This window comes from Anabrus simplex, chromosome 1 (genome assembly GCF_040414725.1).
Source record: "Anabrus simplex isolate iqAnaSimp1 chromosome 1, ASM4041472v1, whole genome shotgun sequence".
Taxonomy (NCBI): Eukaryota; Metazoa; Arthropoda; class Insecta; order Orthoptera; family Tettigoniidae; genus Anabrus; species Anabrus simplex.
Window position 1 is genome coordinate 781,107,480 of NC_090265.1, and position 24,748 is coordinate 781,132,227.

Here is a 24,748-nt window from a genome sequence, read left to right on the forward strand (position 1 = left end):
ATAAACTAAAGGAAAACAATCTGGTTTTCTAAGTAGGCCTACGGTAGGAGTTAAGTTACCTATCTGCAATCGCAATGAATTTCCACCAAAATTTGGAATTACTTTTAAAGTTTCTGAAAACACTTGACCAAATTCAATTTTATTGCCATGAGCTTTCACAAGCGTCAAGATTTAAAAGGTCTCAGTTATGAACCCGAAATAGCCCCGAAAAACCCCAACAGAAAATCGGACGAAAATAAACAGAGATTCCCCGAAAGGGTAATTAAAACATCAAGCAAGAAACCAAGTACACCCCAAAAATAGCGCAGAATGCCGAAGTCATGCTCCAAAGGAAAACTCCACCCTCATCATAAGTCAATCAATCATCAACAATCATTAAAAATTAGTAAACGTCGCCATGGTTACGGTGCAGGCAAAATTTACGAGGCACCAATCCCAAGGATCCCACAATAATGGAACACGAGAAAGAACAAAAGAGACTCAAGGATGCTGAATTAACATAAATAAGATAAAATAGAGAGAAGGGATGACACCCAAAATGAAAAGAATCAACAAGGGACAGAAAACTAGAAATAGACGCTTGTGGGAAGTCTTTCAGGCATTACACAAATGACTTATACATTTCTTTAGGGCAAAACAAAACCACCCCGGAACTCCCGAGAACATTACCTTAAATATAACATAACAATAGTCAAAATTTTGGGAGCAAGCTTTTAGAAAATTACAAATGAGAAACCCGTGTTTCAGAAGGAGAATTACCAATACCGAAATGTTCTTTCATTTTGTTTTTTAAATGATTACATTAATTTCAAGCATCCGATGTTTTCCAAAGCACCGCTTAAAGTTCGGAAAATTTTCGAAGAAGAAGATTATCTGAAGTCACAGACCCATTGATGATGAAGATTAGATGCATGAAAATGTAACTTACAGTTCCAATGTAGCTTCCATGTTCTGGAGACACGTTGTTTACATAGTCACAAATTTATTCGCCGTAGTCGTACTTAATCCACTAGCAGGAAGGCCAAACGAATTCTAAATATAAATAAAGTTCTTGAGGATGAATAACATCTCGCACATCAACGGTTTTATCCGAAATCCATGGTTACACAGATTGCTAGCGTAGAGCCACAATGAAGTTGGCTTCTGATCGCCATGATAGCTGCCAACAGACAACGGTAGGGATGGGCGCGACTGAAGCCTGGAGTCGAGAGCGTCGACTCCATCGACTCCGAACACCGGTCTCGGTTCGCATGAAGCCTCTCGACTCCAAGTTACCCTGATGCGCATTGCGGGGCCGCACGCTCGCTTCGCATGAAGCCTCACGACTCCAAGCGAACTTGACTCTCATTTCGGGGCCGCTTGCGTGTCGAGGCGCGGAAAATATCATACATGTTGCTGCTCATTTGTCCATTGGGTTTTTTAAGAGTATTGTAGGGTGAAGTACGATATCGTTAACGAAGACGACGAGCGTAATGGTGTAGTTGAAATAAAACTAAACGTGTTAAGTCAGAAAGTACCATCATAGCAGACCACGGACATTTAATTTCACGTCTTTATTTGTCGCGATCAGGAAATTGATAAACAGATATCGATGGTAAATCATTATGAATTCCACATGAACGATGAAAACAAATCTAATATGGGTAAATCCACTAACATAATTCGAACATAGATGGAGCCATCTAAAGCCTCCGTGGCTCAGGTGGCAACGCGTTGGCATTTCACCGCTGGATTCCGTGGTTCAAATCCCGGTCACTCCACGTGAAATTCGTTTTTCTCCGGGTACTCTGGTTTTCCCTGTCATCTTTCATTCTAGCAATACTCTCCAATATTTCATTTCATCCGTCAGTCATTCACCATTTTCCCAGAGGAGTGCAACAGGCCTCGGCAGCCAGTACAATTCCTATCCTCGCCGCAGGATGGGGGCTTCATTCATTCCATTCCTGACCCGGTCAGTGACTGGAAAACGGGTTGTAGGTTTTCGTTATAATTCAAGGACCACGTGAAGTCTTGTTGCAATATTATTATTATTATTATTATTATTATTATTATTCATCTGTTTACCCTCCAGGTTCGGCTTTTCCCTCGGACTGAGCGAGGGATCCCACCTCTACCGCCTCAAGGGCAGTGTCCTGGAGCTTCAGACTCTTGGTCGGGGGATGAAACTGGGGAGTATGACCAGTACCTCGCCCAGGCGGGCTCACCTGCTATAGTGAACAGGGGCCTAGTAGGGGGATGGGAAGATTGGAAGGGATAGGCAAGGATGAGGGAAGGAAGCGGCCGTGACCTTAAGATAGGTACCATCCCGGCATTTGCTTGGAGGTGAAGTGGGAAACCACGGAAAACCACTTCGAGGATGGCTGAGGTGGGAATCGAACCCGCCTCTACTCAGTTGACCTCCCGAGGCTGAGTGGACCCCGTTCCAGCCCTCGTACCACTTTTCAAATTTCGTGGCAGAGCCGGGAATCGAACCCGGACCTCCGGGGGTGGCAGCTAATCACGCTAACCACTACACCACAGAGGCGGCATTATTATTATTATTATTATTACTATACACAAAAGCCCTTTTTCGCGACAGCCCTGGTAGGCCTTGGCCTACCAAGTGACCCCTGCCCAGCTCGAAGGCGAGTAGATTACGAGGTGACGTGTGTTCAGCACGACGAATCCTCTCGACCGTTATTCTTGGCTTTCTAGACCCGGTCTCTACCTCACCGTCATCTCGAAACCTGAGATACAGGTAAAAATCCCTGACCTGGCCGGACTCGATCGCGGGGCATCCCTAGACTGCGGAGGTGGCTGTTATGACGCACAATGTTTGGTAAAATATTTGTTGTAAAATCATATTCTAAGCACTCGCTTCGTTTTTTTTTTTCTGTGTTATGCCCCAGGCTAGGGATATTAATCATTTACAATTAAAATATCTAACCCGGCCGAGAATCGAACCCGAGGCCGCCGGGTGACAGACGGACGCTTTGCTCCCTACACCGCGGGGCTGAACTGATTGAAGGTAATATTGGCAATTATGTAAACGTAAACTGTCAGATTAGTATTACCACTGCTGTATTATCGTCATCTTTATCAACATCGTCACCAAAATAGACCTACAATATTAACACCAACGATGATAAAATCCCGAAACAATATTTAATGTTTGCTGGCTAATAATCATCTTGTATTCATCGTATCACAAGTTACCAAGAGACGAACGTGGAACTATGATTCCAAGCAGTTACGACAATACTTGTTAGATGGCGTTAGTGCGTCAGTGGAGTCGACACTGGAGTCGAGAGTGTCGGTTCCAGAGGTAGCAGTCTCGACTCTTCGCGACTCCGTTCGCAGCCCATCCCTAGACAACGGGCCGCTACCAGCCAGAGAGAGAAGTTCATTACGTAACAATCCTCGCTAGCCAAGATTGGCCAGCGACATAGGCACGGCTAGAGCCGGGCTCCCTTGCGCAGAAGGCAGACACCAGTTTACCGCTGTTTGGCACAGAATACGCGAAACACAAACAGACAGTTCTTGAAAAAAAATGGAACAGAGAGTATTAGGCAAGTCAAAATAATAAGTTAGGAGTATGGCCTCCAGTAACTTAGAAGTAGTCGTAGAAAGCAAGTTCGAAAGATGAGCATAATGTGACACAATTTCTACAGCGATAGCCACTCCAAAACATAAATGGGGAAGGCTAAAAACGTTACCTCGGTAACAGCCACTAATAAAATCCGCGGAAAAAATTATGACAGTAACGCCATCATGAGCAGAATGTGAAACTAATTGTGTCTAAGTAATGGAACTGCATGTGGTTGCTTATGCCGAAGAGGAATCACGGAGCATTGATGTACAGTATGCTGTAAAAGAAAGGACATTGCGCATATGGGTGAAATGACACGCCTCAAATATGTTCGGTCACCCGGAAAGGCCGGGATTGCCGTTGAGTTCATTGACAGAGACAGGGCAAATAGTGTTGTAAAACGTTCAGTTCAGTAGTGCGGTGCCGCAAGGCACGTCGTGCCGAAGCAATTTGCTGCACTGTTGCAAACTGGTATCAAATGGGGAGCAAAAGATAACACAATGCCATGTTTCAAGAACGCTAGCTCGTGATATTCCATCATGTTCGAGGTAAATCGCATAGAAACATATCGCAAATGCTTAACATAAGCAGAATAATCGTTGGAGATATCATCAGATGATTCAAAAATGAAGACAGAATTGATTCAGTTCCCCACACAGGCAGAACAAGAAGGCTGACAGAAGTTTGTGCTTCAGAATGAGAAACGAAATCTGAAAATTAGTGCTCCGAAACTGGCAGTAGCCGTTTCTGAAGAGTGTGGAAAGAAAATGGGCACTGTAACCGTCCGAACATGGAAGTTATCGCCAGTATGCCGAATCGACTGGAAGAGGTCGTAAAACCTCAAGTACTGAATCTGTAACAGCGCGGTAAATAAGTAGAAGCGGCTAGAGTTCGCGAAAACCTACGTAAGCAAACCTAGTGCTTGGTGGAAGGATGTGTTATTTGTTGATGAGTCAAAGTACAACGTCTTCGGGTCCGATGGAAAGCAATTGGTGCGGAGGAAACGTCACGAGGATTTGAAAAGAAGCAATTTACAAGCACCGATAAAACATGGTGAAGGAAGTACAATGGTGTGGGGATGTGTTGCATCGAACAGGGTTGGTGCAATGAGTTTCAGTGAACATATTTTGACAAAAGAGAGCTATTTGGCTATCCTCAAAAACAATTTGCGACAATCTGTGGAACAACTTCGTATACAGCGTACTTTCAAGTTCTACCAAGATAACGACCCCAAGCACAAGTCGTAACTTGTCAGGGAGTGGCTCTTGTACAACTGTCCGAACGTTTTGGAAACTCCACTACAGTCACCCGACCTGAACGCCAATGAGAATGTGTGGAGTCGAATGAAGTCAGCCTTAGAATTGAAGAGGAGACTGCTACAAGAATGGGCGGCATTAAGACTCGATTATATCAAGAAAGGTATCGCCAGTATGTCGAATCGACTGGAAGAGGTCGTAAAATATCAAGTACTGAATCTGTAACAGGGTTGTGAATTATGCGAGTTTGTATAGTGACCGAATATTTTTGAGGTGGCACTGAAATTATTGCTTTTATTTCATGTACGACAGATGGCGTATTAATGACTGACAGAAGAGTTTGACTTACATCACAATATTCGTAGAACGTGTTATTATGTTTTCCTACATGTTGCGTCACATTATACATTAATAGTGTAAGAATAACTACCCAATAAAAGTGTGTCAAAAATCGGACTGACCGAATATTTATGGGAGTATCTGTATATCACTATCCTCCACCACAATAACACTCAGTTACCTACATATGGTCCGGCTCCATGGCTAAATGGTTAGCGTGCTGGCCTTTGGCTACAGGGGTCCCGGGTTCGATTCCCGGTAGGGTCGGGAATTTTAACCGTAATTGGTTAATTCCGTTGGTCCGGGGGCTGGGTGTATGTGTCGTCTTCATCCTCATTTCATCCTCATCACGACGCGCAGGTCACCTACGGGTGTCAAATCAAAAGACCTGCATGTGGCGAGCCGAACTTGTCCTCGGACACTCCCGGCACTAAAAGTCATACGCCATTTCATTTTTTACCTACATATGACAGATGCCACCCACCCTCATGACGCTGTTGATAGTGATCTGGAGACGTTAAGAGTTGAGCAGACCCCATCGTGTTATTCGATAGGAGTAGGCTACCCGCCGACACCGGGTTTGACCCTGTCCCTACCTCATTAGCAGCATCACCTCACACCCACATGTGAAAGCTGCCCATGGGTGTCAAACAAAAAGACTTGCATCAGGCGAGCCAATTTATACCGCAATTTTCCAACCATAAGACGCACTTTTTGTTACAAAAATACTGCGTAAAATAAGGTTGTGTCTTAAGGTCCGAAGGTCTATCATACTTAGACACTGAGTATCCGTGATTTGCTACACCAATGCTCAAAATATTCCTTTCAATTGACCCCTTTTATTGCTGCAGTTAAGAAACCGTGGGTATGGTATACCTGCATTTGTCTGACAAGGAATTCGTAACAAGAGAGCTGGCAACCCCTCCCACTCATCGTACCAGGCAAACACAAAGAGCTGCGACCTTGACTACCATTATAGGTAACCTTTAAGGAAAAGTAGAAAGGGAACCTTTCACTTTGTGATCGGTAGTGCTAAATGTGATAATTTACCATACACAATGTGAGTTCTACAGAAGAGTTCCCTTTACAACTTAGCAATCAAATTAAAAGTTATGGAATGCGCAAACTTACATGGTAATAGGACAGCAGGAAGGCAATATCTATTTGTGATTTGTGACGGTGACAGTATTGTACTTGGTACCGGTAATTTGTGCTTGTGCAAAATTAAGTGATTTCTGTAATATTTTCTTTCAAAATACAATGAAATTATATTTTCCTTACAATTTCATGAAAATATTATGGTTCGTGTTATGGTTATGTAGGCCTATATACTGTCGTGCTGCTGTGAAAACTGCTAAGTGATAATTTTATGGGAGAAATACTGACCCGTAGCATATGAGCTCACCAGACAAATAATTAGTCACCCCATTGCGCACGCACAGGTGGATCGTCAAGCCTGTACAGATAGCGCAGCGAACGAGTACGGTGCTCAACCGCACGCGCAATACCTCTACGTGAGCATAAGGCAGTAGCGATCAGTGAGACATTGACAGTGTACGTCAACATGGGTAGGGGGAACGCGTCCGCCTGTCACTCGGAGGCCCCGGGGTCGATTCCCGGCCAGGGCGGGGCTTTTTAATCGTAAATCATTAATATCCCTGGCCTGAGGATTGGGTGTTTGTGTCGTCCTTAACGTTCCTTGTCTCACATTCAACACACTACACTTCCGCAATTCCACTTACCCGCAGGTTCCTCTCATATCGTAAAAGTAGTGGCAAAGGATCTGTAGAGGTCGACGCCACGAACAAATATCATTTTTTAAAGGATGTGACAGAGTGGCAAAAAGTGACAATCGTTTCTCCGCGCCCATGGCCACACGGTGCATGAAGTTTCGGGATTTGTTGGTTTATCGCAGCGGACTGTTCAACCTGTCTACAAGCAGTGGTGTACTACACGTGGCCACGAAACACGACGTCAGAATTGTGGTCGGTAACAAACCCTGACTGAGAGAGACCGGAGACTCGTTCACGGCTTGTGAATCATAATCGCTTCCAAACCCTAGAGGGACTGCTGCAGTCAGTGAATGAAGGTCGATACCAACCTGTTTGCGAGAGAACATTCCGACGGGAACTGCATGCAATGAACATTTGGAAGTAGTCACCTCACAAGAGGCCATTGCTCACACAGGAACATAAAGCTGCGTGTCTTCAACGGGCTAGATATCATCGAACGTGGACAGTAGCTGACTGGCGAAACATAATGTGGTCTGACGAATCACGTTTTTGCCTGTATTTGAATGACGCACGTCGTCGAGTGCACCGAATGCCAAATGAAACATTTCATCTTGGATGTGTGCAAGGTCAGATACCAGCCGGAGATGGGTCTGTGACGTTCTGGGAGTGTTTTTCGTGTCATGGATTGGGCCCGTTCAGTGAGTGATCACTAACATGAATCAGCATGTTTATTTAAACATTCTTGATGATTAGGTGTTGTCTTTCAGTCAACATCCGCATGATGAGAATGTTATTGATACCCCGATTTTTCAAGATAACAACAACAACAGCAACATTGAATCTTACCGGCCAATGTTCTAAGCTGGAATATTTCACATAGCGGTTTTTGTAGGTGTAATAACAAAATACACAGCAGAGCTATTGAGTTCGTGCGCTGGCCGTCTAGTGTCACTGTCGCGCACTACAGCCGAGAGTTTGCACCAAAGGATGTTGCGTCGCAGTTCTTCTTCCAGCAAGAGGCACTTGAGTGCTTACAGCGTAAGAAGAACCCATGGTCTCTGTTGTGAAAAGTAGTTGAATGAGCAGCGGAATTTGAGCAACGGGCAAATTTCAAGTTCTGTCAAAAATACGCAAATCTGGTTGTGAACCGTTTGCGATTACGAAGCCGAGGCCGTGCGTATTACCACGACGGGAAGGCAGGTCGAAACACTATGGTGATGCCTGAATTGTTACCTCCACTTCATGATCATATTGACTGTAGTACATAGGTGCACACTGTGTTGCCTACGCTGTAGGCGCCAGTCCACGAAATTATTAACTGTAGTACATCAGTGTACGCCGTGTTGCTTACATTGCACGTGCCAGTGTACGAACTTGTTGACTAGTAAATGAGTGTACGCTGTGTTGCTTACACTGTAGGTGCCAGTCCACGAACTTCTTGACTGTATATCGTCGTTGCCGGGACAAAACCAACTATGTGATAATATTTTAGGAGATATACTGACCCGCAGCACATACATTATGAAGAGCGAGAATACCTTGACTATATTCAAACAATATTGCGCCTTAGATGACAGCACCTTACAGGCCAAAGTTCTAAGCTAAAATATTTCACATAGGAGGTTTTGTCCCGGCAACGACAATATGTCTTTTCACGAGAGTTTAATCCTGATGTAAACATAGTATGTCCACGCCTCCGCCAAAGAAAGAGTTGTGATTCGCAGAGCGTGTAGTACCGACCTCCACCACGGCAACGTCTCGTGTTCGAACGTACAGGGCTGCACATCGCATACGACAACAGTGTGAAGAACTGAACTTCTGAATAAACGACTAAACCTGGATTCTGCTCACTTAGTAGGTTGGCGACCACGGGGCCCTTAGCCGAGTCCTGGCATTGCTTCCTCTTGTGCCAGGCTCACCACTTTCATCAATCATATCCGACCTTCCTTGGTCATATCTTGTTCTTTTCCGACCCTGACGCTATCAGGTTTGCAAGGGTTAGGGAGTCTTTCATTTTCACGCCCTTCGTGGCCCTTGCCTTCCTTTGGCCGATACCTTCATTTTTCGAAGTGTCGGTTCCCTTCCCTTTTCCCTCTGATTAGTGTTATATAGAGGATGGTTGCCTAGTTGTTCTTCCTCTTAAAACAATAATCACCACCACTCTGCTCACTTACTGTATTAAACACATTCACAATGCACTACCTATGGTCACTTCTGGACGGTTTTCCTCTTTTGTGCTTCACTACACGCAATGGTCCTACCTTTTGCTCCATTTCTCTCACTATGAATACTTGCTGACTGCTGCTGCAAGATGCAACACCTTATCTCCACGCTGTGCAGCTTGAGACATTACCCCCACTACGAGAAGACTTCCTGTATTACACCACGCCTTGTGGTTTCATTTCTCGTTATTTAATCACTATTTTTTAAAGGCATATATATATATACCAGGTGGCTCACGGACGCCGTACTTTCTACTTATAAATGTCCCGCATGCATAAGTGATGTGTGGGGTGTCTACCAACTGATTTTAACAGGGGAATTACTGCCAGCGGGCAGGTTACGTCAGAATATGAAGACATAAGAAACAGAGTCACACTCGCAGCATGTTACTCAGCGCTGGCGGTCGAATGCACCCCTTGCATTAGTAAACATCGCTTTCGACCGCATAGTTCTAGGCTGGTGTATGGTACAGCCGCACTATATTTACTGTAGAATTTTTTTTTTTACAATTGGTTTTACGTCGCACCGACACAGATAGGAATTATGGCTACGATGAGACAGGGAAGGGCTACGCGTGGAAAGGAAGCGGCCATGGCCTTAAATACGGAACAGCCCCAGCACTTGCCTGGTGTGAAAATGGGAAACCACGGATAACCATCTTCAGGGCTGCCGACAGTGGGATTCGAAACCACTATCTCCCGGGTGCGAGCTCGCAGGTGCGCGGCCCTAACTCCACGGCTAGCTCAGCCGGTACAATTAAATAGAAGTACGGCATGATCATGCAATTAAAAGTTATTTAATATTTAAATACACACTAAGGAACTAACAGACACTGAAGAGGCTGCCAGACTGACGAATGCGTGCGGCATACTGGTAAATTATAACTCAGTGTCCACGACCTTGGCAAAAACATTACAGCCCTACTACCCTTCCCCACAGCAATGCAAAGTCTCCACTACTTGCCGTAGCGCTATACAAATCGGTTAGCCGCGATGAACGGCATTTGGTGCTTATTTCCGCCAAAAATTATGTTAATAATTAAGGAAAATAAAGGAAAGAATTAGCAGATAAGACACAAAGGCTTGTACAGATAACGTTTCTTTTACACATAATTCGCCGTGAGCTTGCATCCGGGTGATGGTGTGTTCGAATCCCACTGTGGGCAGACCTGAAGATGGTTTTCCGTGGTTTCCCATTTTCACACCACGCAAATGCTGTTGCTATACCTTAATTAAGGCCACGGCCGCTTCCTTCCAACTCGTAGGCCTTTCCTATCCCATCGTCGCCATAAGACCTATCTGTGTCGGTGCGACGTAAAGCAATTAGCAAAACAAATAATAATAATTCCTAGTTCCAGGTGGCTAAAGTGAATATGTAATGTTTACTCCACAAAGTGGCGAGGGGCGGGGGCGACTTTCCCTTCACGCCCCACCCCCTAACCGCCGCTAATGTTTGTTAACACGCCAAAGATGCAGAAAAGGATATTTAATCACTTGCTAATTTATACAAGTGTAGACATTCCACTCGATAAAAGAGTTGCTTGTATGAAACAAAAACGATACTGTTCGGTGAAATACTTGTGTAGAAGGCATACGTCTGTTTGGAGCTTCGGTTGCATTCCGACCGGGTTGTCCAGATTAAAATAATGTCTATGTATTCGTCGCTGCTGAACACACTAGCCATTGGCGATAAGCAGACAGTAAATATAGTGCGCCTGTACCATACACCAGCCTAGAACTATGCGGTCGAAAACGATGTTTACTAATGCAAGGGGTGCATTCGACCGCCAGCGCTGAGTAACCTGCTGCGAGTGTGACTCTGTTTCTTATGTCTTCATATTCTGACGTAACCTGACCGCTGGCAGTAGTTCCCCTGTTAAAATCAGTTGGTAGACACCCCACACATCACTTATGCATGCGGGACATTTATAAGTAGAAAGTACGGCGTCCGTGAGCCATCTGGTTATACAAGACAACCAAATTTGAATTTGATTGCGTACTCTTCCAAACTCTCTAAATGTAATAAATAAAATAAAATAAATGCGACATACTACTTTCCTTCGAGCTCGCATACAGTCGAGTGAGTGCGACGGTTGCTTCTCCAATCAACTACGTCTATGTCCACGTGCAAAGGCAAGGTGCTCCGCCTATTCGTTTACATCAGGATTAAACTCTCGTGAAAAGCGGTATGGTACAAGAGTGTACGCCGTGTTGCCTACACTGTAGGCCCCATTCCACGAACTTATTGACTGTAAAATAATGTTCCAATCTACATAATATTTGCAAACAAGTATACAGATATGTAGATCACCCAGTGTGTCATGTACCAAACGAACAATGTCCTGGACTTCACAGGTGGTTCCATACTGCGCATGCTGAGCCACAGTCTCTCAGAGAAGACTTTCCAGAGTGCACTGAGGACTTACCTTCTTGACAGGTAAGTTCCTTTTTCTATATCCTTATACTAGCATGTACCCACGGCTTCACCCGTGTTTATTAGCTCAACCATTAGACGTTTTAAAGAATTTATTTAAGATCAAAGTAAAAATATTATATTTATTATTTATATTTATTTTTACATAAATTGCATGAATTAAATTATTTTTAATTATTGTTACTTTCAGCGCTTAAGAAATCGGGTTGGTGGATGATAGAAATAATATTAAAACTATATAAAAGACCTTGACTTTTATTCTCTAGCCATCTTAATATTTTCGTTGCCTAGCGACAGTGAAACTATGCATTTAATCCCGGTGACAGCACGATGGATTATCATATCCCAGCACATGTTATCCGCCGGTCATTTTGTTCATAACCCGCCAGGGAAAGCGAAAATTAGAAATTCAGATTCGAGGTGCATTTAGACCCCTTAAAGCTACCTATATTAAAGATTTTAGGTCTCTGCGTGCCATAGATTTGGCTGGGAATCACGCACGCACAGACAGACAGACAGACACTTCATTCATTATTGTATTAAACAGAAAACATCAGAGTTTATTTGAGTGCAGCTCTCACTAAAATTAAACTACTTTGACATAGGTTATGATGAGGAGAGAGCCCATGAACGCAAGTAGTATAATAAGCGGGTTCTGCCGCCGCCTCCGCCTCCGGGCTCCCAGGGGCCCCTCCGCCTCCACCTCACGGGAGGCCCTCCCAGAGGCTTCCTCCGCCTCCGCCTCCCGAGGGGCCTTCCCAGAGGCCTCCTCCGCCTCCCGCGGGAAATTTGAATTGGTAAACAAAGCCACGTACTTTTTGACAGCTGTCATCGACAACAACGCATCGCTAACCTCACTGCTGCCATCATGACGAGCCTAAACCTCAGTGGTACCAACTTAACCTAACTAGCGCGAGGTAAACAAAGCCACGTGCTTTTTGACAGACAACAACGTATCGCTAACCTCAGTACTGCCATCTTGACGGGCCTAAACCTCAGTAGTACCAACTTAACCTCACTAGCGCGAGATTTGAATCGGTAAACAAATCCACGTGCTTTTTGACAGCTGTCATCCGCCATCTTTAAACTACAGAGCACCGTGCTGCCCTCTTTATCGCAGTAGCTGCAAATTCGTCACCTGTCATCCGCAGTGCTGCTATCTTAACGGGCCTAAACTTTAGTGCTACCAACTTAACCTTACTAGCGCGAGATTTGAATCGGTAAACAAATCCACATGCTTTTTTGACAGCTGTCATCCACAATCTTTAATCCATAGAGCACAGTGGTGCCCTCTTTAGCTACTTACCTTTGAAATGTGGTGGCGGATAATTTGAAAAATGCTTTTTGACAGCAGCCATCTTTAATCCAGAGAGCACCGTGCTGCCCTCTTTAGCTAGATAACTTTGAAATGTGGTGGCAGGCAATTCCACGTGACAGCAGCCATCTTTAATCAAGAGAGCACCGTGCTGCCCTCTTTGTGGCGGTAGAAAATTCCACGTACTCTTGTTTGGAAACAAACTCACGTGCTTTTTTCTGACAGTTGTCATCCGCCATCTTGCATCACAAACCTCAGTGCCGCACTCTTTAGCTAGATACCTTTTGAAATGTGGTGGCGGCAATTTGAAAAATTCTATGTGCTCTTGTTTGGAAACAAAGCCACGTGCTTTTTGACAGCTGTCGTCCGCCATTTTTAATCAATATAGCACTGTGCTGCTATCATGCGGGCAATTTCGTCAGCTGTCATCCGCCATCTTTAATTCACAGAGCACCGTGCTGCCCTCTTTATGACATGTAGTAGCGGGCAATTTGAAAAGTTATGTTAGCTGTCATCCGCCATCTTTAATCAAGAGAGCACCGTGCTGCCATCTTTAGCTAGATACCTTTGAAATGTGGTGGCGGCAAATTGAAAAATTCCACGTGCTCTTGTTTAGTAAACAAACTCACGCGCTTTTTGTCAGCTGTCATCCGCCATCTTACATCGCAAACCTCAGTGCTACACTCTTTAGGTACATACTTTTGAAATATGGTGGCGGATAATTTAAAAAGAAAAATTCTACATCAGCCATCTCTCGACGCTAATTGCACAAGATGGTGGCTATACATGACTCTTTAAAGGTGCTTATGCAAGATGGCCGCTATACATAGGTTCTTATGAGGCGCACTTGGGATGCTTGCGCAAGATGGCTGTTATACAAGGTTCCTCATGAGACTCCCTAGGTATGCTTGCGCAAGATGGCGGTTGCTCTTAAGAGGTCACTTAAGGCTCCTTGCACAAGATGACTAGAGACGCCCTAAGGATGCTTGCGCAAGATGGTGGACGCAAGATGGAGGCTATACATGACTCCTTATGAGACGCCTTAAGGGTGCTTGCGCAAGATGGCCGCTGCACTTATGAAGAAAGCTAGCTTACAGGCTAACATGTCATGCTAGTTCGATTAATTAAATTTGGGGCTTAAATGCAAAATGTTAAATATCTCGGAAACGGTGCATCGTAGAGCAAAACGGACAAAATTTTTCCGCCTAATACGTAGGTTCGCAGTATCAGGAACAAGAGAAACATAGTCTAATGATGAGATCGACGGTTCGGTTCCTACTTAAGCCCTTTGGCATTTGCTCTGTTTTAGCTTGTATTGAAGCAAGTCTTCGTAACATGATCAGGTCTAGCTATGGTAGAGAGTATAACGTACCGTGCTGGTTCGATTCATTAAATTTGGGGGCTTAAATGCAAAATGTTAAATATCTCGAAAACGATGCATCGTAGAGCAAAACAGATAAAATTTTTCCACCTGTTACCTAGGTTTGCAGTATCAGGAACATGATAGCATAAGAAAAACATAGTCTAATGATGAGATCGACGGTTCGATCCCTACTTAGGCCCTTTGGCATTGGCAGCTATCTAATTCTACAAGATGGCGGCTATACATAGCTTCTTATGAGGCAGCTTAAGAGCGCTTGCACAAGATGGCTGCTGCTCTTATGAGACTCCCTAGGGGTGCTTGCGCAAGGTAGCAGCGACAAGACGGAGAATATACACAGCTCCTTATGATACGGCCTAGAGGTGCTCACACAAGATGGTGGCTGCTCTGATGAAGAAAGCTAGCTTTGCATCGTGGAGGTATCTTTACAGCACTAAACCTCATACCTTTGAAATGTGGTGGCGGGTAATTTGAAAAATTCTACGTGCTTTTTCTTAACAGCAGCTATCTTTAAACAATAGCTCTATCGAACAAGTTTAAACCTGCATCGGGATAGCTAGAGTAAGCACGTGCTGCAGTGATGACGTCATTATGCATGTTTAGACTTGCAAATCACTAAAGAAACATAACAAGACCAGAATCGAACACTGTACTCTATGCCGTTAACTTTATCATGTGATCGGAACATTGATTGAAGTGTTTAGAACACTAAATAAGTGATCAAGACTAAAATAGAACACTGTACTCGATACAACATGTGTTTAGAACATGTCAGGGGATACTTTTGTTCTAAGAAGATTAGATTACCGCACATTTCTTGTAGGGCTAATAGGCTAAAGGGCTAATGGGCAAAAGGGCTAATGGGCTAATGGGCAAAAGGGCTAAAGGGCTAAAGGGCTAATGGGCTAAGGGGCTAAAGGGCTAGGGTGCCTCTGCTCTCTTTATCCGGGCTTGATACCGGCTCTACAACTAGAGGCGGAGTTAACACCCTAAGGAAGGGAGAATGCTGGGATATAAACTATACGAATATAGCTACTCGATCGACTATATACTACAGATGGATGACTTAGGTGAGGGTAAGCGCTTTCTTAATAATACCTACACGACGTAATTCATGCTCTATTTCAAAAATATCTTCTTTGTACTGTGTGTAACCAGCATCATGATAGGCTCTTAGCAGTTGTAAACGTTTTACGAGTACGTTGGGTTCTTTACAGTATCTTATATCTACATAGGGTAACAGAGGCTTGTTGTGAACTTTGAGTCTATATGCAGACATTTGATGTGTAGGGACTTGTTTTGATGTAATACGTGCTTCAGCAGTAGCGTTTCTAGGTACAAACTTAACTTGTTTCGATAGCGATGAAGCGTTGAAATTTCCTTCTTATTTACCTTGCATCTCTTCTTGAGATGTTTGCACTGCGACAGAACTTGTAGTAGGCTTAGGAAATGAAGTAAAATCATCAAGCTGTAATGGCAATGAAACATTAAGATTTGCTTCTTCTTCTTCTACTTTCCCTTTACTACTGTTTTATTATCATTATCATAATCATGATCTTGCCTCTCTTTATCTTGAAGTTTGTGCTTAGTAACAGAACTTGCAGCAGGTCTAGACAACAAGGGAGAATTAAAAATCTCTCGCAGAGGTGTACTTTTTAAACATAAATCAGTGTTCGCTGGAATATGGTTGAGCTCTTTGTATTTTGTTCCCGATGAAGCTACATTACACGCGGCTTCATGACGTTGAGCGTTGTATGCGTTCTTGAACTCTCTTCTACAATGTTTGCATTGAAAAATTGTCCTACATGATATCTCATGACGTCTCCTGTGATAGCTTCGGGAAAATGCTTTTCCACACTCTTCGCAAATATACCTAGAAATAGGTTTTTCCATGACGGACTTTTATCTTCTGCTAACAGATTCTTCTTTAAATCTACTTAACATTTGTTACTCTCTACTTCGATGATGCGAACAGCTTAGCGATTAACAGTAAACTAACACAAAAGCGTATAACCAAGGTAGCAACAGTAAGGTTTAAGCCCATCAAGATGGCAAGAGTGAGGTTAACAATGTTCGGTTGTTGGATTTTAAACTATGGAGATTGTCAGAAGCGGCGATTGGCAATTAGACAACAAAACGTACTCGGGTTTGTGGAACATAGCTCGCCGGAGGGGAAGGTACGTATATCAAAACTAAGCTACAAAATGGTAAGTTTTTTAATCCTCTCTGAACGAATTTTGACAGAGAGGTAAAGGTTGACAGCAGTGGCGTGCACTGAACCCCATCTGCCCCAGCGCCGCTGGGGTAAAGAACTTTGTATTAACATTTTCTAATTATTAATCAGAACGCTTTTTAAAGTTTAAAAAATTGCGAACATCTAAGCCAAGCCAAGTACAACTGTCTCAACAATCCGCTCGGACTACCGCAGTTCAGCTTCTCCAGCTCGGTGGGTTTCCTTGCCGGCGCGATAGAGAGCTACCCACAGCGAAATTTGAGGTCCCTTGGGTGACGCAAGCACTTCATACTTCCTCGAGGCGGAGCTGTGGCGCCTCCCCCGACAGCAATTTACGGCGACAGGCCAGCTAGCTTAGGTAAGACATGTTAGTTTAAATACTTGACACTCGAAGTGTTCACGCCACACACTAGAGGCTACAAGAAAAATATCAACATGTTAACAGTATAGCCACTTGCCGTCTTGCTAATAGCAATAGAGCCCGTTTACGAAATCAATCGTAATACAGACAAATATATTTTATTTTTGGATTTCGGAATGTATAAAGTTTTTCCGAGCAATTCATTGCTGGCACGTGCAGAATATGTTTTCTAATAGCCACAGAAAAATATTTAAGTTGCCCAGTATGAACACAGAGTTAAGCGTGAAGTAAAATAATTATGTATTTGGTTGTCTGTGATGGTGGTATATAGTGAATTCTTGTAATGTTCCTCTTGGATTATAGGTGAAGATTTCGCTAGTTCTGTGGCATTCTTCGTTAATATAACGTCTGTTATACGTCGTGACAAATATTTTCCCTCGTTTGTCGTTGATGATGCGGGCCCCGTAGTGTAGGGGTAGCGTACCAGCCTCTTACCCGGAGGCCCCGGGTTCGATTCCCGGACAGGTCAGGGATTTTTACCTGAATCTGATGGCTGGTTCGAGGTCCACTAAGCTTACTTGACTACAATTGAGGAGCTATTTGACGGTGAAATGGCGGCCTCGGTCTAGAAAGCCAAGAATAACGGCCGAGAGGATCCGTCGTGCTGACCACAAGGCACCTCGTAATCTGCAGGCCTTCTGGCTGAGCAGCGGTCGTTTGGTAGGCATTGGCCCTTCGGGGTTGTTGCGCCATGGGGTTTGGTTTGTATTTAGTCGTTGATGCACGTACACTCAGTATACGAGTGAAACTGTAAAACTTCAATGACGGTAAAATATCAGTTACATTTTTCTGATTTGTTTATATTAGGCTTTTTAAGTAAAAAACAAATAGTTAGTTCCAGTGTATTTTTGTGAATACCATGACTGTACTATCACGAAGCGTCACCGGATGAAACTGTAAGTACATTGTTTAAAATCTGCTATAGATTAAGTTATGATGGTGTCATCACTGCCGTGAACATCAAATTGGAAGTACTGCATGTGCGAGCGTGTGGTTGAAAATACTCTTGAAAGATCTTTCTCAGGTAGACCTTTCCACGAAAATGCAGCCTTATAAAATGGTAATGTTGACTTTATAGAGTGTGGTGGGGCTACGATTGTTTATATTTGTTTTAAATTTTGCAGCTGGGGTAATGAATATGTTCGCTGCACGCCAATGGTTGACAGTTTATCAAGTTAACATTGAGATTTTGATTCAATACTATACAACAAAACTTTCACGAAAGGAACAATAATTATAATAATGGCGTATGGCCTCCGGAGAGGCCTGGTGCAGGTCTTTTTCTAGTAGACGGCCTATCAGGCATCCTGCATGTCTGTGAAGATGAGGGCCCTACCTAGGATGATTTCTAATGTTGAATACGCCACACACACCCAGCCCCCGAGCCATTGGAATTAACCGATTAAGGTTAAAATCCGCGACTCGGTCGGGAATCGAACCCGGGACCCTCTGAACCGAAGGCCAATACGCTGATCATTCAGACAACGAGTCGGACGAAAGGAACAAAATTACACCTGTATTACAACTAAAAAGAATTACGGAGTGGTTATACAATTAAAAATCTTTTAGTAGTTGACTACACACTAAGAAACTAAGAGACACTAAAGAGACTGCCAGACTGACGAATGCGCGCGGCAATCGGGTGAATCATACCTGTGTCCATGACCTTGGCAAAAGATATATATACCCCTACTACCCTTTGTCACAGCACATGCAAAGTGCCACTACTTGCTGTGGCGCTATACAAATCGGTTGGCCGCGACGAATAATATCTTGTATGTATTTCCGCTAGTAATTTTGGTTATAATTGAAGAAAATAAAGTAAATAGTTATCCGATAAAACAAGGCTTGTGCAAATTGCTTGTTTTAACAATTCATAAAATTCCTAGATTAGCCGGATAAAATAGAATGAAAATGTAATGTTTTCTCCACAAAGTGGGAGGGGGTCAACTGCACCCCCTCGCACTCACCCACCGCCCCAAATCGCCGCTACTGGAGATTCTCCTTGTCTCCTTTTTGTATTTCTCTCTCTTCCCACATTGTGTTACTTCCACGGTCCTATCTCTGTACGTATGACTTTACACTGGTTATCTTATAGAACTGCTTTTCAGCATGACTCTCGATTACATCGTGAAACTTTGGCAGAAGGAAAACCCTCAATAAAAAACTGCCTTGGAGATGATTGACCTCTCTTAACTCTTGACTTGGAAGAAGTTCATGCCCAGATCACCAGTCTCCAAAAAATGTCCCTAAAAATGGGATTACAAATATCTTTTGAGAAACCTGAAATCATACCCATGAAACCCCTGAGCATAAATTAACTCTTCATTAATGATCAAAAAATAAACGTAGTTCTACAATATAAATATCTTGGAGAAATCATCACACTAAACTTAGAAACATGGATAAATAAAATTAACAAAATGAAAAAAATCCCAATTTCTAAGCTGGTCAATGTATAAGAAATGCCTGTCACTAGACAGTTACATCTAAATCTATAAAACTGTAACTCTCCAGTAAGCCACTTATGCTTGTGAAACCCTGTTCCAAACTAGAAATAAAGGAGGAAATTATCAGCTCCTCAAAACCGAAGAAAGAACGATCAGAATTTGCAGAAATAAAAAATACTAGGTCGAAGGAATCTGGAGAATCCTTCCTAATGAACGTATCTATTGAGAGTTTAACACGATCACCAGCACAATGAAGAAGAAAAGAATCTCGTATTTATTTTACAACGTGCGACTATCAGGAAACTGATTTCTATGATGTGATAATAATATCTAATCATTGACTTTTGGAAATCGTCATTAAGACGTATAAATTCGTGTCACGCTTTTCATACCTATAAAAGTTATGTAATTCATTTCATGCGAGTATTACACTCTTTAAAGTATTTGTTCTGTATCAGTTCTGATACTGTTTTCAAAGACAAAAGACAAAGATACCTCCGTACAGAGCATGAAGGCCCTTGGAGGAGTGCGGCACGTGATGGGGTAGAGTGGCTAGCTCTACGCCCGGCCGCCTTTGCTCCAGGAATTAACCTGGTAGTCATTTTTGGTGTAGGCTGAGTGAACCTCAGGGCCTCCGGAAGCGGAAATCTCCTTTCTTAAATTTTACGACTTCCTGACGGGGATTCGAACCCACGTCCTTCCGGGCGAACCGAGCACGCCTTTACCGCCTCGGCCAGGCAGCCCCTATGATACTGTTTTCAACTTAACAATACCGGAAAAAACGAAAAATCCTGAAAATCAATAAAAATTAATTTAAATTTTACCAAAGAAAATTCACGGTATAACAGAGGTCAAAGTAACGCGCTAGAGGCCCGGGTTCGATTCCCGGCTCTGCCACAAAATTTGAAAAGTGGTACGAGGGCTGGAACGGGGTCCACTCAGCCTCGGGATATCAACTGAGTAGAGGTGGGTTCGATTCCCACCTCAGCCATCCTGGAAGTGGTTTTCCGTGGTTTCCCACTTCTCCACCAAGCAAATGCCGGGTTGGTACGTAACTTAAGGCCACGGCCGTTTCCTTCCCTATTCCTTGTATATCTCTTCCAATCTTCCCATCCCCCGCAAGGCCCCTGTTCAGCATAGCAGGTGAGGCCACCTGAGCGAGGCACTGGGCATCCTCCCCAGTTGTATCCCCCGACCCCGAGTCTGAAGCTCCAGGACACTGCCCTTGAAGCGGTAGAGATGGGATCCCTCCCTGAGTCCGTGGGAAAAACCGACCCTGGAGGGTAAACAGATTAAGAAGAAGAAATCTGAGTAAGGTATTAGCAAATAAGTTACATTAAATGTTAAAGATAAGTTAAAACGGCAACTAGTTATGAGCAATCTTGGAAAGATGACAGGAGGGCAATGGATTCACGAAATTCAGCACGATCTCGGTCCGACTCGTTTGCTGGATTGTCAGCGTGATGACCTTCGGTTCAGAGGGTCCCGAGTTCGATTCCCGGCCGGGTCGGGGATTTTAACCTTCATTGGTTAATTCCAATGGCCCGGGACTGGGTGTTTGTGATGTCCCCAACATCCCTGCAGCTAACACACCACAGATAACACTATCATTCACCACAATAATACGCAGTTACCTACACATGGCAGATGCCGCCCACCCTCATCGGAGGGTCTGCCTTACAAGGGCTGACTCGTCTAGAAATAGCCACATGAAATTATTAATTATTATTAATATAAGCTCTCAAAGCAATTGGACTCGAGACAGCAGATGCAGAGAAAAACTAACTCCCATATTAGGGCCACAAATTTGTAGCAGATATCACATATGAAAGGTCTAAAGAGATTTCAGACGAATTAAGAAAATAACGATCGAAACGAATGAAAAAATTCTGGGCAGATAATAAGAAACCAATAGTGCAACCTTCAAAGAGAAACTGAACATGGAACGACTTAAGTTGTCAAATGTCAAATAAAGTTAATAATAATAATAATAATAATAATAATAATAATAATAATAATAATAATAATAATAATAATAATAATAATAAAGGTTCGGAAAAGTTATATTTCTTTCCTGAGCTCATTTTACCCGAAAACTCAAAATTAACTGTGAATGATGGGTGTCTGCCACCGTGTATATTAATTTTATGTTGCATATAATTACATAGGGGCTGCCTCGCCGAGGCGGTAAAGGCGTGTTCGGTTCGCCCGGAAGGACGTGGGTTCGAATCTCCGTCAGAAAGTCGTAAAATTTAAGAATTTTATTTTGTACATTCAAACCATTTAGAATGGGCGCTCATTGTCCCTGTTAAAATTGTCATTATTTATAGACGAGTGTGTAACTGACTGTCGAGCAGAAACGACAGTAAACGTATTATCTGAAGTTTGTCAAGCATTATTGTGTAAGAAACTTGTGCCTCCAAGAGGCTGGATTATATTAACTTTTGAAGCTCAAAGTACTAGACGATGTACGTGAGTGGAACAAGTATGCTCTTGAAAAATAGTGTACCTTCAGAGCTATATTGCGCATCCCTTACAAATTACTGTGTCGATAATTTTCTCTATTGTACCTGATTTCTGGACTTATAGTCCACCCTTGTTATCCGAGCTCACGAGCTCTTTAACTGTTATTTGTTGTTGCTTATCACATTTTAAAACTCAGAAGGGTAAGAGGAATGAAATAAAATTTCAAAATTTTGTGCTGTAACTTATGCTCTGGTCATTTCCCTCTCCACTTGTTCATCCCGGCACCTTCTTATACCTCTCTGTCCCACAATATTACGGTAATAATGATGATGGTGATAATAATAATAATAATAATAATAATAATAATAATAATAATAATAATAATAATAATAATAATAATAATAATAATAATAATAATAATAATAATAAGTTGCTACTAGTGAGAGCTGTAGAAGTGCTAGGGAGGGTTATTACGCTTGTCTCTAAGCGAAACTCCATAGAGATCATCTCTTCTGTAACTGAATCGGTCATTGCCAGTTTTCTGTACTGGTATCCGAGATCATGGGAACAAAAATGTTTTTTTGCTTAATTGTAAAGATTCATTGCTGTCCTGTGAAAGCATTGTTCAGCATGAATTTATTTCAGAAGGTTATATTTAGTTGCTTTTATCCAACTTGAAATTAAAGAAATATTTGTGGCTTGGTTCTCTTTGACAATGAATTGCAATTTGTTATAAATGAAGCCATATTTTTCAATGTCGACTTACTTAATGTAGCTTTAAAGCTTTCCAGTCTGTCCAAGACACTAATTATCGCTCACATACGCTGTATAACATGCCTGCAAAGAAAATACACTATCAAACAAAGAATGAGATGTTTCGTTCTAGAAGAACATCCTCAGATTATATCAAATCACACCACCGGCGTAGCCAAAGGGGGGACAGGGAGCCAGGCCGCCCCCCAAAAATGTTTCCTGAAACTAGAGGGAGGATCAGTCGTTGTTTTAACCCTCAAACACACGCGTATGGGGTGAAATCAACCCCAGGTCATTTTATTTCGTAGTGAAATGTACAAATAACTTTTCTGTGGTCTCCCTGCTCTTGTATCTTTCTAGCTGGATCCCCGCAGAAAGAGTCATTCTTACATAATCTATCTTAAAATCTCCAATTAATACAGTAATTCATATTTTACAATACAATAACATGTGGGGTGGAAAGCACCCCTACGCGTGTGTCTGCGTCCTAAGATCTGGCGCGTGTGCTTGAGGGTTAAGTACGGTACGAACAACTTAAAAACTTACGCCGAAATGGTAAATTATCGTTGGACAAAGAATCTACTAGCAAGGCTCAATGGGGCCATACATAATTCTCCTTATTTGTACTGCTTGAATGAAAGGAAACCACTTAGGATTTTGATGCGTGGGGATATTTCCCTGTAGAGGCCTCAGAATTGGGAATGTAACCGTGTGTTGACAAGTGTCAAGAGATGAGGAAAAGGGCAATTAGCAAGGTATTACTCAATAGGGGGCCGGAACGTGATCACCGAGATAACGGCGGCCACGGCAAGAAACAGTTGCAAGCTTACAACATCGTGGCAACTTTTGCACATCGGTTCCAGGAAACAACAATGTCCTAGGGATCCTCGGGCTGTACCGTGGTTGAAAGATGTTCTGTGTTTAAGTTGCAGCGTTGGGAAGACTGCGACAGGATTGTGAGCTGCACGTTAATTCCTCATTTTGTGCCACGTAAGGAGCTTTTTTGAAGAGGGACCGTTTTGTCAGTAAGAAGCCAAAACTATGTGCATCCTCGCTAAAATATAAAAAATATATATATTCTAACAGTGGCAACACAGATCGCGGATGCATGCCTAAGTTCTATAGGTAGGCCTATATATTTTTTCAAATGCCCGGGGACTGATTGGAACCTCAAATGGCACCATCAAAAGTGCGCGTAACTATTTTGTAATTGGCTCTATCTTTTGTAATTGGTTCTATCTTCCAAACAGGACGGTCCAGGCTTGAATCGCAGTCGATGCATGAAACATTTTTAAAATGGGAAGTCACATTCTATTGATACGGATTCTACTTAAAACACTAGATCCCGTCCCTTACCTTTCTTTAGTACTTTTGAGCCATAACCGCATAATCTACGGTAGTGTATTTTGAGTATCCAACCATTCTTCGGGCTTACCTTGTACCTTAAATGGTGAGTGGATGTAGTGGTGTACCCACAAAATAATTTCAGTGGGTGGGGTATAAGTCCAGGCCAATAGCGTGGATACAACTTTTCCTTGGAAGGGGGTGTGAAAAGATTTTGTATTGAGAATTTGCTTTACGTCGCACCGTAGGTCTTATGGCGACAATGGGAAAGGAAAGGACTAAGAGTGAGAAGGAAGCGGCCGTGGCCTTAATTAAGGTACAGCCCCAGCATTTGCCTGGTGTGAAAGTGGGAAACCACGGAAAACAATCTTTAGGGCTGCCGACAGTGGGGTTTGAATCCACTATCTCCCGGATGTAAGCACCCAGCTGTGCGCCCCTGATCGCACGGCCAACTCGCCCGGTGGATATGAAAAGAAAGCTGGTCCTACCAAGTGCGGTGACGGATCTTCAATATATATTGATGGTTTTGATTATTACCTTGTACAATCCAACCTTCTGTACTCTTAACATAAACCGGCTGCATTATTGAAACGGTTCGTAAAATTCATAGTATCGTTCTTCGTTTGTGAGGAAGTAGAAACTTTAATTTGTCTTCTTAAAAAGGGAGCCACTTTGGTACCACGCCCCGTGAAGGTGACTGACTACCTTCCAGGTCGTAGATATTTCGATTCCGCGAGACTCAACGCCAACTCTATTGCACCCAGAAACAAGGCTATATCTTCCCCATTCCATGTCTTTCTTAACTCTGTCAGTGCCAGGAATCGAATGCAGGA

General features: G+C 43.1%; 1 protein-coding gene across 1 annotated transcript in view; it reads left to right on the top strand.

The window, feature by feature from the left end:
• Positions 1-24,748, top strand: part of LOC136857514 (aminopeptidase N) — a 178,315-nt gene that overhangs the window by 68,985 nt on the left and 84,582 nt on the right. Inside the window, exon 5 of the mRNA XM_067136225.2 lies at positions 11,474-11,555. Within this exon, the coding sequence (XP_066992326.2) occupies positions 11,474-11,555 (82 nt within the window). The remainder of the gene's footprint in view (positions 1-11,473; positions 11,556-24,748) is intronic.